This window comes from Erinaceus europaeus, chromosome 20 (assembly GCF_950295315.1).
Source record: "Erinaceus europaeus chromosome 20, mEriEur2.1, whole genome shotgun sequence".
NCBI lineage: Eukaryota > Metazoa > Chordata > Mammalia > Eulipotyphla > Erinaceidae > Erinaceus > Erinaceus europaeus.
In genome coordinates, this window is record NC_080181.1 from 57,230,605 (window position 1) to 57,245,123 (window position 14,519).

General features: G+C 55.3%; 1 protein-coding gene across 3 annotated transcripts in view; it reads right to left on the reverse strand.

Moving 5' to 3' along the window:
- FSD2 (fibronectin type III and SPRY domain containing 2) overlaps positions 1-14,519 on the reverse strand; it is a 32,012-nt gene that overhangs the window by 10,696 nt on the left and 6,797 nt on the right. The window contains exons 1-7 of one of the 3 annotated variants that reach the window (XM_060179525.1): positions 11,022-11,281; positions 7,068-7,813; positions 5,489-5,584; positions 3,935-4,165; positions 2,487-2,509; positions 1,795-1,916; positions 77-232 (exon numbers count right to left, since the gene is read on the reverse strand). In XM_060179525.1, the coding sequence (XP_060035508.1) occupies positions 77-232; positions 1,795-1,916; positions 2,487-2,509; positions 3,935-4,165; positions 5,489-5,584; positions 7,068-7,643 (1,204 nt within the window). In that variant the 5' untranslated portion in view covers positions 7,644-7,813; positions 11,022-11,281. Of the gene's footprint in view, positions 1-76; positions 233-1,794; positions 1,917-2,486; positions 2,510-3,934; positions 4,166-5,488; positions 5,585-7,067; positions 7,814-11,021; positions 11,282-14,519 lie in introns of those variants that run through there. The other 2 variants (XM_007524392.3, XM_060179524.1) reach the window with 2 other exon arrangements.

Here is a 14,519-nt window from a genome sequence, read left to right on the forward strand (position 1 = left end):
CCCCTTGACCTCCAAATCTCCCATGTGTCACCTGCCCCCCCCCCCAGCCAGGCCTCACCTGCCCCCCGGGCCTCACCTGCTGGGCCCTGGCCAGGAGAGAGCTCACACACCGGCCGGCAGGTCAGCTGGTAGCTCTCCACCGTGTCGTCGGAGTACAGGCTCCAGCACACACGCACCGAGGACCCTGTGGCCGAGTTGGGGGCCTGCGGGTTTATCACGGGAGCAGACGGCGCTGCGGGTGGGTGGAGCGGTGAGGATGGTGAGGGTTGGGGGGGGAGCCCCGAGGCCCAGGTGACCCCCTCCCCCCTGCAGAGGAAGGCCAGGCCTCCCAGCCTGGAACCGGGAGCAACGGCCTCTGTCCTTCCTCCTGGGGCAACAGGGCTTTCTCCTGCTCACAAGAGGCGCCTGGCTTTAGCCAAACGCAGAGCCACCCTCCCCAGAGTCCAGGGAGTGTGGGACTCTCACAGCATGAGGGGCCACTTCTTCATTAGAGAGAGAGAGGCGGCAGGAAGGGTGAGGCGCCATGGCATGGTGATGCCAGGGCTCAGATTTGGGCTGAAGAAATAGTAATGCCGCACCCCCACCCTAAACTCTCTCTCCAGCCCAAGTGGAATTGACCTTAAAGGAAATAAAAAGAAACAGCTCAAGCCAGAGCAGAGCAGAGCTGAAGTCGAAGGAGGTGAGGAGCTGTGCGTGTGCTGCCACATGGTTGGGGGCTGTACCCCGGCCTCAAAGTCTGATTCTCTTCCCAGCTCTGGGCTCTGTGAACATGAGGCCACTGCTGAGTGCTCTGCTTGGCTGGTTCTTCTCACTATTTTAGGGGCAGAGAGACAGAGATGAAAAAGCACAGCACTGCCCCAACATCCACGGAGCTGCCCTGGTGCTGAGAGGAAGAGAGAGGAGGCCGGGCGGTGGCGCACTGGGCTAAGGTCACTTCTCACCATGCCCAAGGATCTGCACTTGAGACCCGGCTCCCCACCTGCGGGGAGGACGCTTCACGAGTGGTGAAGCAGGGCTGCAGGTATCTTTCTCTCTATATATCCCCTCCCCTCTCATTTCTTTCTGTCTTTAAAAATAAAAATAAATTAGAAAGGGGAGTCGGGCGGTAGCTCAGTGGGTTAAGCACAGGTGGCGCAAAGCGCAAGGACCGGCGTAAGGATCCCGGTTCGAGCCCCCGGCTCCCCACCTGCAGGGGAGTCGCTTCCCAGGCAGTGAAGCTGGTCTGCAGGTGTCTGTCTTTCTCTCCCCCTCTCTGTCTTCCCCTCCTCTCTCCATTTCTCTCTGTCCTATCTAACAATGACAACATCAATAACAACAACAATAACCACAACAATAAAAGATGGGCAACAAAAAGGGAATAAATAAATAAATATTTTAAAATAAATAAACAAATAAATTAGAAAGAAATAAAAAGGGGGAAATGGCCTTCAGGATCCATGGATTCATAGTGTCAGCACAGAGCTCCAGTGGTAGATAATTTTAGTGGCAATAAAAAAATGAAAAATAAAGAAAATATATTTTTAAAAAGAGAGGGAGGGGGCTCTATCCAATAAATAAATAAAGATAATTTTTTAAAAAGACAAGAAAAGGAGAGATGGAGAACAGAGACACCACCGCATCATTTTATCACCACGAAGCTGCCTTGGTGCTGCCCATGGTGCTCCCCGTGGTGCTGGTGCTCAGAGCCAGGGTCCTGCCGTGGGGAAGGCCGAGCTCCGACAGGCAGGTGAGCTCTCGCTGGCCCCACACCTCGGACTCAGAGCCCCAGGAGCCAGCACTGCTGGGAGCCCCCACCTGGGACGGAGTGGATGGAGCCCATCAGCTGCTCCACGTCGGAGAAGTCCAGGGTCTGGTCCTCAAAGTCAGGCTGCTCAGAGATCTCCACGTTGGTCTTTGTCTGCAGGAACTTGCCGAGCCTGCAGGGGAGTGCATGGGTGCATTGGCGCAGCTCCTTGCCTGGCCAAGCTTCAGTGGCCGGGCCGGAGGCCGCCCTTGGACACGGGGGACTGTGGGTGCCTCTAGGGCCGGAGGGATAGTTTGGGACCTGCCAGCTGCAGGAGGGCTGCTGGAGGCCCCAGAAGCCCCCGTCCCACTCCCAGGTGCAGGACACCCAGTTTCCCCAGCTCCTCTGTGCCACGAGTGCCCTCCCAGCTGCTGTCCTGCTGCAGGGCATCTCTGCCCTAACCAGGGCCACAGGCTGGGAGGTGCAGTGGTCGGCCTCGTGCCCGTGGCCTTAGCCTGATGGGACTGAGCCAGGTACACATGTCAGATCCCGGGGCAACCCGGTCATGGCAAGCAGGACACCTTGGCTGCCTCCACAGTGATGCCATGTGAGGGCTGTGGACTCCCTGCATTTGCTCCTGGAGCCAGTCCCCACCCTGATGTGCGACCCCATGTCCTCATTCAAAGCCGAACACCTGAGCTGACAGCAGCGCGTCACCTGGGACACCAGGTCTGAGGGAAGATGCGTCGGGCAGAAGCCTCACCTGTCAGCCATCGCCACTGCATCCTGTGGGGGAAGAGAGGACACTGCTTTCCTTCCCTTCCCTTTCCTTTTTTTTTAAGTAACCTTTTAAAAAATATTTTATTTATTTATTAATGAGAAAGACAGGAGGAAAGAGAGAAAGACCCAAACACCACTCTGGTACGTGTGCTGCTGGGGATTGAACTCAGGACCTCATGTTTGAGAGGTCCACTGCGCCACCTCCCGGACCACTCTGCTTTCCTTTTCAAGCTCTGTGATAATACCGGCTCACACGAGGCTTGGAGGCAGGTGTATGGGGCCTTTCCTGGCCCTGAGGCCACTATGCACAGCCAGGCACAGCCAGCTCCCACAGCGCCCCCCCCCCCGGGGACCCCGGCAGGGCGACGGCACCCCTGGCTCTGAGGTCTGAGCACAGAGCCTCTGCAGCACCCGGCCTCACCCCAGGTCTGCAGGTGTCTGTCTTTCTCTCCCCCTCTCTGTCTTCCCATCCTCTCTCCATTTCTCTCTGTCCTATCCAACATCGACGACATCAACAACAATAATAACTACAACAATAAAACAACTAGGTCAACAAAAGGGAATAAATAAATAAGTAAAAAAAAAAATTGCTGCTAGGTGGTCCTGGAGGTGGCGCAGTGGATAAAGCTTTGGATTCTCAACCGTGAGGTCCTGAGTTCAATTCCTGGCAGCACATGTACCAGAGTGATATGTGGTTCTTTCTGTCTCTCTATCTGTCTTTCTCATGGATAAATTAATTCTTTAAAATATAGATTTGCTGCTAGTTCTTTGTGCCTGTATAATTGCACCACTCCCAACAGGCCTTCCTGCCTTTCTCTCAGGGCTAGCGCTGGGGCTTAGCGCATGCGCGATTATCTACTACTCCTTGTGGCCTTTTGTTTTTAATAAGACAGAGAGAAGTTGAGAGGGGAGGGGAAGATAGCATGGGAGAGAGAGAGAGACATCGCAGCCCTGCTTCATTGCTTGCAAACCCACAGCTGAAAGCTTTAACCCAGTCTCGTGCTTCAGTGTGCTCATGGCAACATGGGCATGCCGCCACCTGGCCTGCTTTCCAGACCGAGGGTGAAACACAGAGGAGACACGCGAGAGGAGAGGCAGCACAGCACTGCTCCCATCTGTGAAGTGGGGTGCTTCTGTGTGGTGGTGGCCAGTTTACTCGAATGGAAAGGGAGTACAACCTCCTGGCCCAAAGGTGTCTTTTTAGCTTGGACAACCTCCCCAGAACCCCACAAGGCCAGGTAACTCTTAGAGCGCCGGTTCTGCTCAGCTCTTGAACACGGGGACAGAAGCCGGGACAGGGGACAAGGCTGGGATCAGCTGGGAAAGCTCTTAGGAGTGACGGCGGACAGCTGCGTGAGCACGGGGGTGGCATCAGAGGGATGAGTGCACGTGGGTCCCAGCCCCGGGCAGGGCTGTGTTAGCCCCGCTGACCTGCATGAAGGCCACCTTCTCCTGGTGGCACATGTCCTCGATGGACTCCATCAGCCGCCGGCAGGCATCCAGGTTCTCCCCGCAGCTGAGCAGCTGCCCATACAGGGCGTCCAGCTTCGCCCGCTTCTTCTCCCCCAGGGCCTGGACCTTTGCCTCATATTTCTGAGCCAGCGTCTCCAGGATCCCATTGTAGTGAGACTCGAAGTTCTGCTCTTGCCGCCCAAAGTTCTCCTGCAAGACAGTGGGGCTCAGGCGCTGCTTCTGGGCATGTGTGTGCGTGTGTGTGTGTGTGTGTGTGTGTGTGTGTGTGTCAGAGCTGCTGGTCTCTCTGCAGCAGGACAGTGGGGCTCAGGTGCTGCTTCTGAGCCTGTGTGTGTGGGGGGGGCAGTGCAGAGCTGCTGGTCCCTCTGTGGGCCTCACCATGCTCAGGACACAGGGATGTGCTGGGTCAGGGGCTTCATTTAGAAACACCAGGGGCATTCGGAGCCCCAAACCTTTTCACTAGTGTCCCCGCCACAGCTGCTGCCCAGTGCACCCCAAGTTTGGCCCTTCCTGTCACCATGGCAACCACAGGGAGATGCTCAGGGAGGGATCAGCCACCAAGGGACCTAGGTCCCTTCTCTCAGGAGGGAGTCCAGTGCCCTCAGAACTCTGGGGCACACACGGCCCCCAGACCACCTTGCTCCTGGCTTGTGCAACCTAGAGGAGTCCTAAGTTGCTCTCAAAAAGTATTCTCTTGGGGCTCAGGCAGTGATGCAGAGGGTTAAGCGCACATGGCGCAAAGAGCAAAGACAGGCGTAAGGATCCCGGTTCGAGCCCCCGGCTCCCCACCTGCAGGGGAGTCACTTCACAGGCAGTGAAGCAGGTCTGCAGGTGTCCATGTTTCTCTCCCCCTCTCTGTCTTCCCCTCCTCTCTCCATTTCTCTCTGTCCTATCCAACAACAACGACATCAATAACAATAATTATAACCACAACAATGGTAAAACCACCAGGGTAACAAAAAGGGAAAAAATGGCCTCCAGGAACAGTGGATTTGTGGTGCAGGCACCGAGCACCAGCAATAACCCTGAAGGCAAAAAAAAAAAAAAGTATTTTCTTGATTGTGCGACCAGAGCACCGCTCTGCCGTTTCACATGGTGCCAAGGATGGAGCCCGGGGCCTCAGCCCTGCAGGTGCTGTTCACTCCCAGCTTACAGCTCACGTGCCGACAGGACGGGACCCCGGGCTCTGCCCCCACAGTGGGGTGAGGTGAGTGAGGGAGCCTCTTCTGAGACTTGGCTGAAGCAATTTCCCGGGAAGCATCCTGCACACACCTGAGGCTGTGCACACTCAGGAGTCAGGACCCGCTTGGTGACAGGCCCAGCTAGGCTCATCTTACAAGAAAGACACAGCCCAGGGGGCATCCGGAGCTGCTTCAGCAAGGCCTCGGGCTGACGGGCCTGGGGACCAGGGTGCCCGCCTCCTCCTCCAGAGAGCCCCCTCTGCAGGGAGGCTGGCGGCTCTGCCCCTGGGTCTGCACTCACTAGGCACCCCAGGTGCGGGCTGGCTCCTACCTCCACGGTGATGAACACCTCCTCCAGGTGACTTGCGAAGTTCTCCATGTCGATTATCTGCTTCTCCAGCTTGAACATGTTCCTGTGGAGCTCCTCCTGTTAGGGAGAGGGGGCGAGAGAGGGTGTGAGGTGGGGGTGGCCACCGGCCCCCTGCTCTCCTGTCTGCAGCAGGCCTCTGGGGTGTGCTTCCGGCCCAAACACTCGGACCTCAGACATCAGGATCGGGGCCACGGAAAGGGTGTCCGATGTGGAGTCACCGAGGGCTACACGGTATCAGGGGAGACGCGTGTTCGTGCCGTCGCCACAGCAGGTTATCACTGAGGACCGGGAGGCGCCTCTGTGGTGGAGTCACCCTGCCATGTGAGAGGCCCTGGGTTCAAGCCCTGGCAGCATGTGGAAGCACCACGGACAGCATGAAGGGAGCTCCACGGATGGTGGAGCGGAGCTGTGGTGTCTCCCACTGACCCCCTTTCAGCCCAACAACCACTCACTGGTGGCGCTAAGCACAGCCCTGGGTTCATTCCAGGTTCTGTATAAAACCAGACAGATGACAACAACAGCAAATACCACTACTACTACCACTACCACTACTACAACAACTACTACCTCTACTACTACCACTACCACTGCTTCTATCACTACTACCACTACCACTGCTTCTATCACTACTACCACTACTACTACCTCTACTAATACCACTACCACTACTACTATCACTACTACCACTACTACTACCTCTACTGATACCACTACCACTACTACCTCTACTAATACCACTACCACTACTATCACTACTGCCACTACTACTACCTCTACTAATACCACTACCACTACTACCTCTACTAATACCACTACCACTACTACCTCTACTGATACCACTACCACTACTGCTATCACTACTACCACTACTACTACCTCTACTAATACCACTACCACTACTACTACCTCTACTAATACCACTACCACTGCTACTATCACTACTACAACTACTACTACCTCTACTAATACCACTACCACTACTACTATCACTACTACAACTACTACTACCTCTACTAATACCACTACCACTGCTACTATCACTACTACAACTACTACTACCTCTACTAATACCACTACCACTACTATACTACTATCACTACTACCACTACTACTACCTCTACTGATACCACTACCACTACTACTACCACTACTTATACCACCACTACCACTACTTATACCACCACTACTACCAGTACCACTACTACCACCACTACTACCATCACTACCACTACTACCTCTATTAATACCACTACTACCACTATACCACCACTACCACTACTCCCTCTACTAATACACTACCAGTACTTATACCACCACTACTACCTCTATTAATACTACTACCATCACTACTACCACCACTACCACTACTCCCTCTACTAATACCACTACTACCACTACTTATACCACCACTACTACTACCTCTACTTCTCCCACTCCCACTCCCACTACTGATGTACAAATACAGCGTCAGGAGAAAGAGCAGTACCACTTGCACCCGGAGGCCCACCACAGGGACTCAGAGGAGGTGGGGGCTGCTGACCTTGGCGCTCTCCAGGGCCTCGCTGAGGGGCATCACCTCATGGTCTCGGTGCTCCTCCTTGGCCAGCTCAGATGCTCTGTGCGGGGCTCTGCAGGTGACACAGAAGACATCGGCCGCCTCCTCTTCATCCTCCTCCTCGGGGATCACATAGCACTCATACTCCTCGCTGGCTCGGCCGTGGGTATAGCGGTAGGCGGCCCGCAGCTCCTGGCTCTGGCCAGTGGGGCCCCAGCCTCCTGGGCCCAGCTCCTCGGCCCCGGCCACCCCCTCCCCTGGCCCCCACCGCAGTGAGTAGTCAGGGTACTCGGACACCTGGATCCTGGGCACGTGCTCCTGCACCAGCTCGCCGCCCAGCTCCTGGTCATCTTCAAGCCCAGACAGCCGGACGAGCTCATCTGCATCCTCCTCTGCCCGTGCTGAGCCTTGGGCTTCCCTGCTCCGGCCCGCACGCACCCTGCCTCCCCGCGGCCCGGGGCTCTCTCCTGGGAAGAGGGGCAGCCTGTCCGAGCCGTACAGGTCCAGCGGGTAGTAGTGGTGGTCCTGAGCAGAGGGGAAGTCCCCCGTGTCCTCCTCCATGCTGCGAGCTGGGCCCCTGGATGTCAGGCAGTCTGGCCCTAGAACATGGAACAGGAAGGCCTCCTTCTCAGGTGCTCACCAGAGGGCCCAGCTCTACCTGGTCTGCCTCCAGAGTGCAGGAAGCTTCAGTGCTGTGCTGTCTTTCACTCTCTCTGCCACAGTCTCAATTTCTATCAAAAGGAGGAAAATAGGGAGTCGGGCGGTAGCGCAGCGGGTTAAGCGCAGGTGGCGCAAAGCGCAAGGACCGGCGTAAGGATCCCGGTTCGAACCCCGGGCTCCCCACCTGCAGGGGAGTCGCTTCACAGGCGGTGAAGCAGGTCTGCAGGTGTCCGTCTTTCTCTCCCCCTCTCTGTCTTCCCCTCCTCTCTCCATTTCTCTCTGTCCTATCCAACAACAACAGCAGCAATGACAATAATAATGACAACAACAAGGGTAACAAGAAGGGCAACAAAATGGGAGAAACGGCCTCCAGGAGCAGTGGATTTGTAGTGCAGGCACCGAGCCCCAGCAATAACCCTGGAGGCAAAAAAAAAAAAAAAAAAAAAAAAAGGAAGAAAGAAGACAGAAAAAAAAAAAAAAAGAAGAAAGGAAGAATGGACAGGAGAGGAGAAATGAGACATGTCAGCACGTTGGCTCCCGGAGCCTGTGCAAATCTCCCCAGTCGCCCGAAGAGCGCACCCAAGTTTTCAGCCTCTGCACCTGTGTCACTAGGTTCTGGCTAGGGGGTTTGTGCTTGCGTGATTCCTTTGTGCCCAGCAGATTCCCCCCCCCTTTTTTTTTAAGAGAATGAGAGCGGATGGGGGGACATAGCATAATAGTTATGCAAAAAGACACTCATGCCTGAGGCTGCAAAGTCACATGTTCAAAGCCCCCGCACCATTATAAGCCAGAGCTGAGCAGTGCTCTGGTGTTTCTCTCTCTCCCTCTCTCTCTCTGTGCCTCTCTCAGCAACTCTCTCAAAAGTAAAAATAAATAAAATTAAAAAAATAAAAAATTAAAAAAGAGAATGAGAGACAGAAAGAAGACAGTACAGCACTGCACCCCCCGTGGCGGCTGTGCGCTTTGCGGGGCAAGCTGTCTTAGCCCGGCGATCTCTGCTCTCAGGTGCGCTTTGCGGGGCAAGCTGTCTTAGCCCGGCGATCTCTGCTCTCAGGTGCGCTTTGCGGGGCAAGCTGTCTTAGCCCGGCGATCTCTGCTCTCAGGTGTGCTTTGCGGGGCAAGCTGTCTTAGCCCGGCGTTCTCTGCTCTCTAGAGAGATCAAGATGTGGGGCTGGGCAGTGGAGCTCCTGTTACAGTGCACAGGGATCCGGCTTCATGCCCCCAGCCCCCACTTGCAGGGGAAAACTTTCCAAGTGGTGAAGCAGGGCTACAGGTCTCTCTCCCCTTTTCTATCTCCCCCACCACTCTCAATTTCTGACTGTCACTATCCAATAAATAAATAAAAAGAATAGAGGGAGAAAGCGGAGGGTAGGGGAGACAGCACTGCTCCTCGGTGCAGGCAGTGTTCCCAGGTGGTCCTGAGGATTGAACCCAGGCTGTCCCAGGCCAAGCAGTTTGCTCTGCACGAGAGCCTCTCAGGTCTGAGGGTGCAGGTCTGACCCCTGCTGCCCAGGAGCCAGCAGACGGGGCTAAAGGGGCAGCTTCTGCTCCCTCCCTCAGCAAGGACTGACCAGGCCGCCCTGTCCTCAGGCCTGTCCCCAGCAAGGCACACCGCCAACAGGCTGTTTCCACCTCCCCCTGCAGTAACCCCGCCTCTTGGAGAGGGGGGCAGGAGAACAGTCTGGCTATGTGCTCCCAGAAGCCATCTGGGAACTGGGTAGGGGTTGTACTGAACACTGAGCACGGAGACAGTGAAAATTGAGGGCAGCTGCTGTGAGGCGGGAAGCTCTGTCTTCAGTGCCCTGGCAAACATGTTGTTTATTTTTGCCACCCAAGTTCTTACTGGGACCCAGTGCCTGCAAGACCACTCTTCCAGGGGCCATTCCCCCCTTTCCATAGAGGGTGAGACAAGGCAGAGATAAAGAGGAGACACCTGCCGCACTGCTTCAACTGCTGTAAAGCTTCACCCGCACATAAGGACAGGGGCTTGAATTCTCTCCCCGGACAGAGCCCACAGGACAAGGATATGACCCTGCTGATAGTTTTTTACTTTGATTTCTTTGTTTATTTTATTGCTATTTATTTTGAATAGCGATAGAGAGAAATTGGGAGGGGAGGAGGAGACAGAGAGGGAGAAAGACAGAGAGACACCTACAGCCCTGCTTCACCGCTCATGAAGCTTCCCCTCTGCAGCATATAAGTTGTTATTTTTTCCTTTTTTGCCTCCAGGGTTATCGCTGGGGCTCAGTGCCTGCACCGCAAATCCACTGCTCCTGGAGGCCATTTCCCCCCATTTTTGTTGCCCTTGTTGTAGTTGTTATTGTTGTCATAATTGTTGTTGTTATCGGATAGGACAGAAAGAAATTGAGAGAGGAGGGAAGACAGAGAGGGGGAGAGAAAGACAGACACCTGCAGACCTGCTTCACTGCTTGTGAAGTGACCCCCTGCAGGTGGGGAGCCGGGGTCTCGAACTGGGATCCTTATGCTGGTCCTTGTGCTTTGCGCCACCTGTGCTTAACCCATTGTGCTACAGCCCAACCCCCAGAATATAGTGGCGCAAAGTGCAAGGATCGGCATCAGGATCCCGGTTGGAGCCCCCGGCTCCCCACCTGCAGGGGAGTCACTCCACAGGCAGTGAAGCAGGTGTGCTGTGTTTGTCTTTCTCTCCCCCTCTCTGTCTTCCCCTCCTCTCTCCATTTTTCTCTGTCCTATCGAACAACAATAACATCAATAACTACAACAACAATAAAACAACAAGGGCAACAAAAGGGAATAAATAATTTTAAAAAATTGAAAAAAAGGGAGTCGGGCTGTAGCGCAGCGGGTTAAGCGCAGGTGGCGCAAAGCACAAGGACCGGCATAAGGATCCCGGTTCGAACCCCGGCTCCCCACCTGCAGGGAAGTCGCTTCACAGGCGGTGAAGCAGGTCTGCAGGTGTCTATCTTTCTCTCCTCCTCTCTGTCTTCCCCTCCTCTCTCCATTTCTCTCTGTCCTATCCAACAACGACGACAACAATAATAACTACAACAATAAAACAACAAGGGCAACAAAAGGGAATAAATAAATAATTTTAAAAAATTGAAAAAAAAATATTGCCACCTGGGTTACCACTGGGGCTCGGTGCCAGCATTACGAACCCACTACTCCAAGCAGCTATTATTTTCTTCCCTTTCTCCCTCCTCTCCCTCTCTCTCTCTCTTTTTTCTATTTTATTGGATAAGACAGAGAGAAATTGAGAGGATTGAGAGGGGAGAGGGAGATAGACAGGGAGACACACACCTGCAGACCTGCTTCACCACTCGTGAAGTGTCCCCCCGGGCAAGTGGGGAGCAGGAGCTGGCCCCCGGGTCCTTGTGCACGTCGCCAGGTGTGCCACCACTCGGCCCCTGCATACAGTTTCAGAAGCTCGTCCCGAATGGGCTTTCACAGGTCAGCCACCCAGGTGCTCCATGGCTCAGACCCCGTCCAGCTGCAGCCCAGACCCACACATTTCCCGGGAGGAGCAGGTGCCCACAGCCTGTGAAAACCCTGGCGCTGCCGTTTCCCAGCATCTGAGTCAAAGCACAAATATGTGGTTTGTCAGCATTTGCTGATTAAAGCAAAAGGTACCAATCAACTGGTGGCACGGCAGAGGACAGCGGTGCGGAGGGCTCAGAGCCGCCCGGCAAAGGCTCCAGGCGCTAAAGCACCTCCCGGGACCACTGCGGGAAGCAGGAGCGAACCCGCCAGGCCGTCCCTGCCGAGAGGCCACTACCTCGCGCCACAGCTTGCCCCGTGGGACACCGTCACCCAGGAACTTGCCTGCTGTCTGAAGGGTCCCCCAGCTCTTCTCTCTGCTCCAGGCCCAAGTCCCTGCCTGGCTGTGACCTTCAGCTTCTGAGGCAGCAGCGAAGTGAAACTTGAGCTCCCCACAAATAGCTATAGGCCAAGCGAGTGGAGCCCAAATATAGACTGGGGGGGGCACCCTTCCTGCTGCTCAAGTGGCCCGGACACGGCACACTGTCCCTCAGCTTCTCCACTGAGGGGGAGCTGGTCATGTGGAGGGCGTGGGGGCTGGGTGAGAGAGTCCTCATGCTCTGTGCCCAGGCGCCTGAGGCCCAGGGGCGGCACAGCAAGTGAGACCGTGGACTTGGAAACACGAGGTCTGGAGTCTGATCCCCGCCCGGCAGTGCATGTGCCAGAGGGGTGTTCGAGGTCTCGTGTTAACAGACGCATAAACGTCTGTAAAAACATGAAAAGGTCTCAGGAGGTTGAGAACCACAAAACTTTGACAAGTGTTTCAAACTAGCTTATTTGTTTTATACCAAAGTAATCTAGGCATATAACCCTTCATTGACCTTTGGGATTCTGAATTCACCATTTATAAAACTTAGGTGGCATTGGCTTAGATTGTGTATCAAGAACTGTGGACTTTTTACTCAAAAATAAACCACATAGCCTCCCTCGATCCTGATAAAAGAATACTATATTTAAAATAACAACAACAACAACAACAAAACCATGAAAAGGTGACATTGAAATCTGTGCCCTCTTCCAGCTGGAAGTCTGCTCTGGGGGGTGCAGGGGCCCGTCCCTCACACCTCCTCCCTGAGATCTGGATGCTCAGGAGAAGGCTCCCATGGGCGTAGATGCCTGGAGGGAGCGTTGGGCACCCCCTCGCCCCAGGACCCTCATCACAAAGACTCCCCTTCCCCCCTCGCCCCAGGACCCTCATCACAGAGACTCCCCTTCCTCCCTCACCCCAGGACCCTCATCACAGAGACTCCCCTTCCTCCCTCACCCCAGGGCCCTCATCACAGAGACTCCCCTTCCTCCCTCACCCCAGGGCCCTCATCACAGAGACTCCCCTTGCCCCCTCGCCCCAGGACCCTCATCACAGAGACTCCCCTTGCCCCCTCGCCCCAGGACCCTCATCACAGAGACTCCCCTTGCCCCCTCGCCCCAGGACCCTCATCACAGAGACTCCCCTTCCTCCCTCGCCCCAGGACCCTCATCACAGAGACTCCCCTTCCTCCCTCGCCCCAGGACCCTCATCACAGAGACTCCCCTTGCCCCCTCGCCCCAGGACCCTCATCACAGAGACTCCCCTTGCCCCCTCGCCCCAGGACCCTCATCACAGAGACTCCCCTTGCCCCCTCGCCCCAGGACCCTCATCACAGAGACTCCCCTTCCCCCCTCGCCCCAGGACCCTCATCACAGAGACTCCCCTTGCCCCCTCGCCCCAGGACCCTCATCACAGAGACTCCCCTTCCTCCCTCGCCCCAGGACCCTCATCACAGAGACTCCCCTTGCCCCCTCGCCCCAGGACCCTCATCACAGAGACTCCCCTTGCCCCCTCGCCCCAGGACCCTCATCACAGAGACTCCCCTTCCCCCCTCGCCCCAGGACCCTCATCACAGAGACTCCCCTTGCCCCCTCGCCCCAGGACCCTCATCACAGAGACTCCCCTTCCTCCCTCGCCCCAGGACCCTCATCACAGAGACTCCCCTTCCTCCTGGGAGCCACCACCAGGCCAGAGCCACAGATCCTTGCAGTCTCCTGCAAGGTCTCCTTGACCAGCCCCCTCCGCAGGCCCTGCCTTCCTGCTGCCTCACCTCTGCTCACACCCTGGAAGGAGCCCCCAGCCTGGCCCCTCCCCAGGCTCTGCAGTGTCCACTGTCCCAGGCACCCGGACCACCTCAAGGCCACCCAGCAAGCACTCCAGAGGGTCTCGGAGACCCCTCAGTGGGTGAGGGAGGGATGCACGTTCTCCCCTGTGATCCAGAAACTCATCTCCCTACAAACAGTAGGAGTTGCTTTCACACTGTTCCATTTTCCAAAGGCCTGTAGCTTAGGAAGGGTAATTGAGAGAATCAAGTTGTACAGAATGATAAGTAAAGACAATGGGGACCAGGAAGTAGTGCAGCGGGTTAAGCACACATGGCCTGAAGTGCAAGGACTGGCACAAGGATCCCGGTTCGAGCCCCCGGCTCCCCACCTGCAGGGGAATCGCTTCACATGCCGTGAAGCAGGTCTGCAGGTATCTATCTTTCTCTTCCCCTCTGTCTTCCCCTCCTCTCTCGATTTCTTTTCTTTTTTTAAATATTTATTTATTCCCTTTTGTTGCTCTTGTTTTATTGTTATAGTTATTGTTGTTATTGATATCATTGTTGGACAGGACAGAGAGAAATGGAGAGAGGAGTAGATAGATAGGTAGTAGGCAGTAAGATAGATGAAGAGAGAAAGGGAGACAGAGAGGGAAAGAGAGACACCTGCAGCTCTACTTCACCAGGTATAAAGCTCCCTCCTCTGTAGGTGGGGACTGGGACTTGAACTCAGGTCCTTGCACATGGTTACATGTGCACTTAACCAGGTATGCCACTGCCCGGCCCCACCAGCATCACCTAGTAAGTAGCAGTAATCAGGAATAAAAAGCCACTCAGTGAAAGGGGCCCAAGAGCAGCATGCTGAGTCTCAGGCCCCCACACCAACGCAGCAGAGGGGCAGCTCGAGGCAGCCAGGCCCCCACTGGCTTTGGTCTGGCCCTGCTTCTCTGGGCGCTCTCAGGCTGTTCTCAGCTTGGCCTCCAAGTTCCTTTTCCTGGATCCTGAGTCCGGCCACGAGTAAGCCTGTCCGGGGCTCCTGATGGGGTCCCCAGGCATGTCCTCATAGCAGCTTCTCAATATACAGCTGTGCGGTCTGTCCACACTGCCTTAAAGGTTTTACAAGCTGCCACTGTGTTATTTATTTATTTTTTATTTTAATTTTTTTTCCCCTCCAGGGTTATTGCTGGGCTCG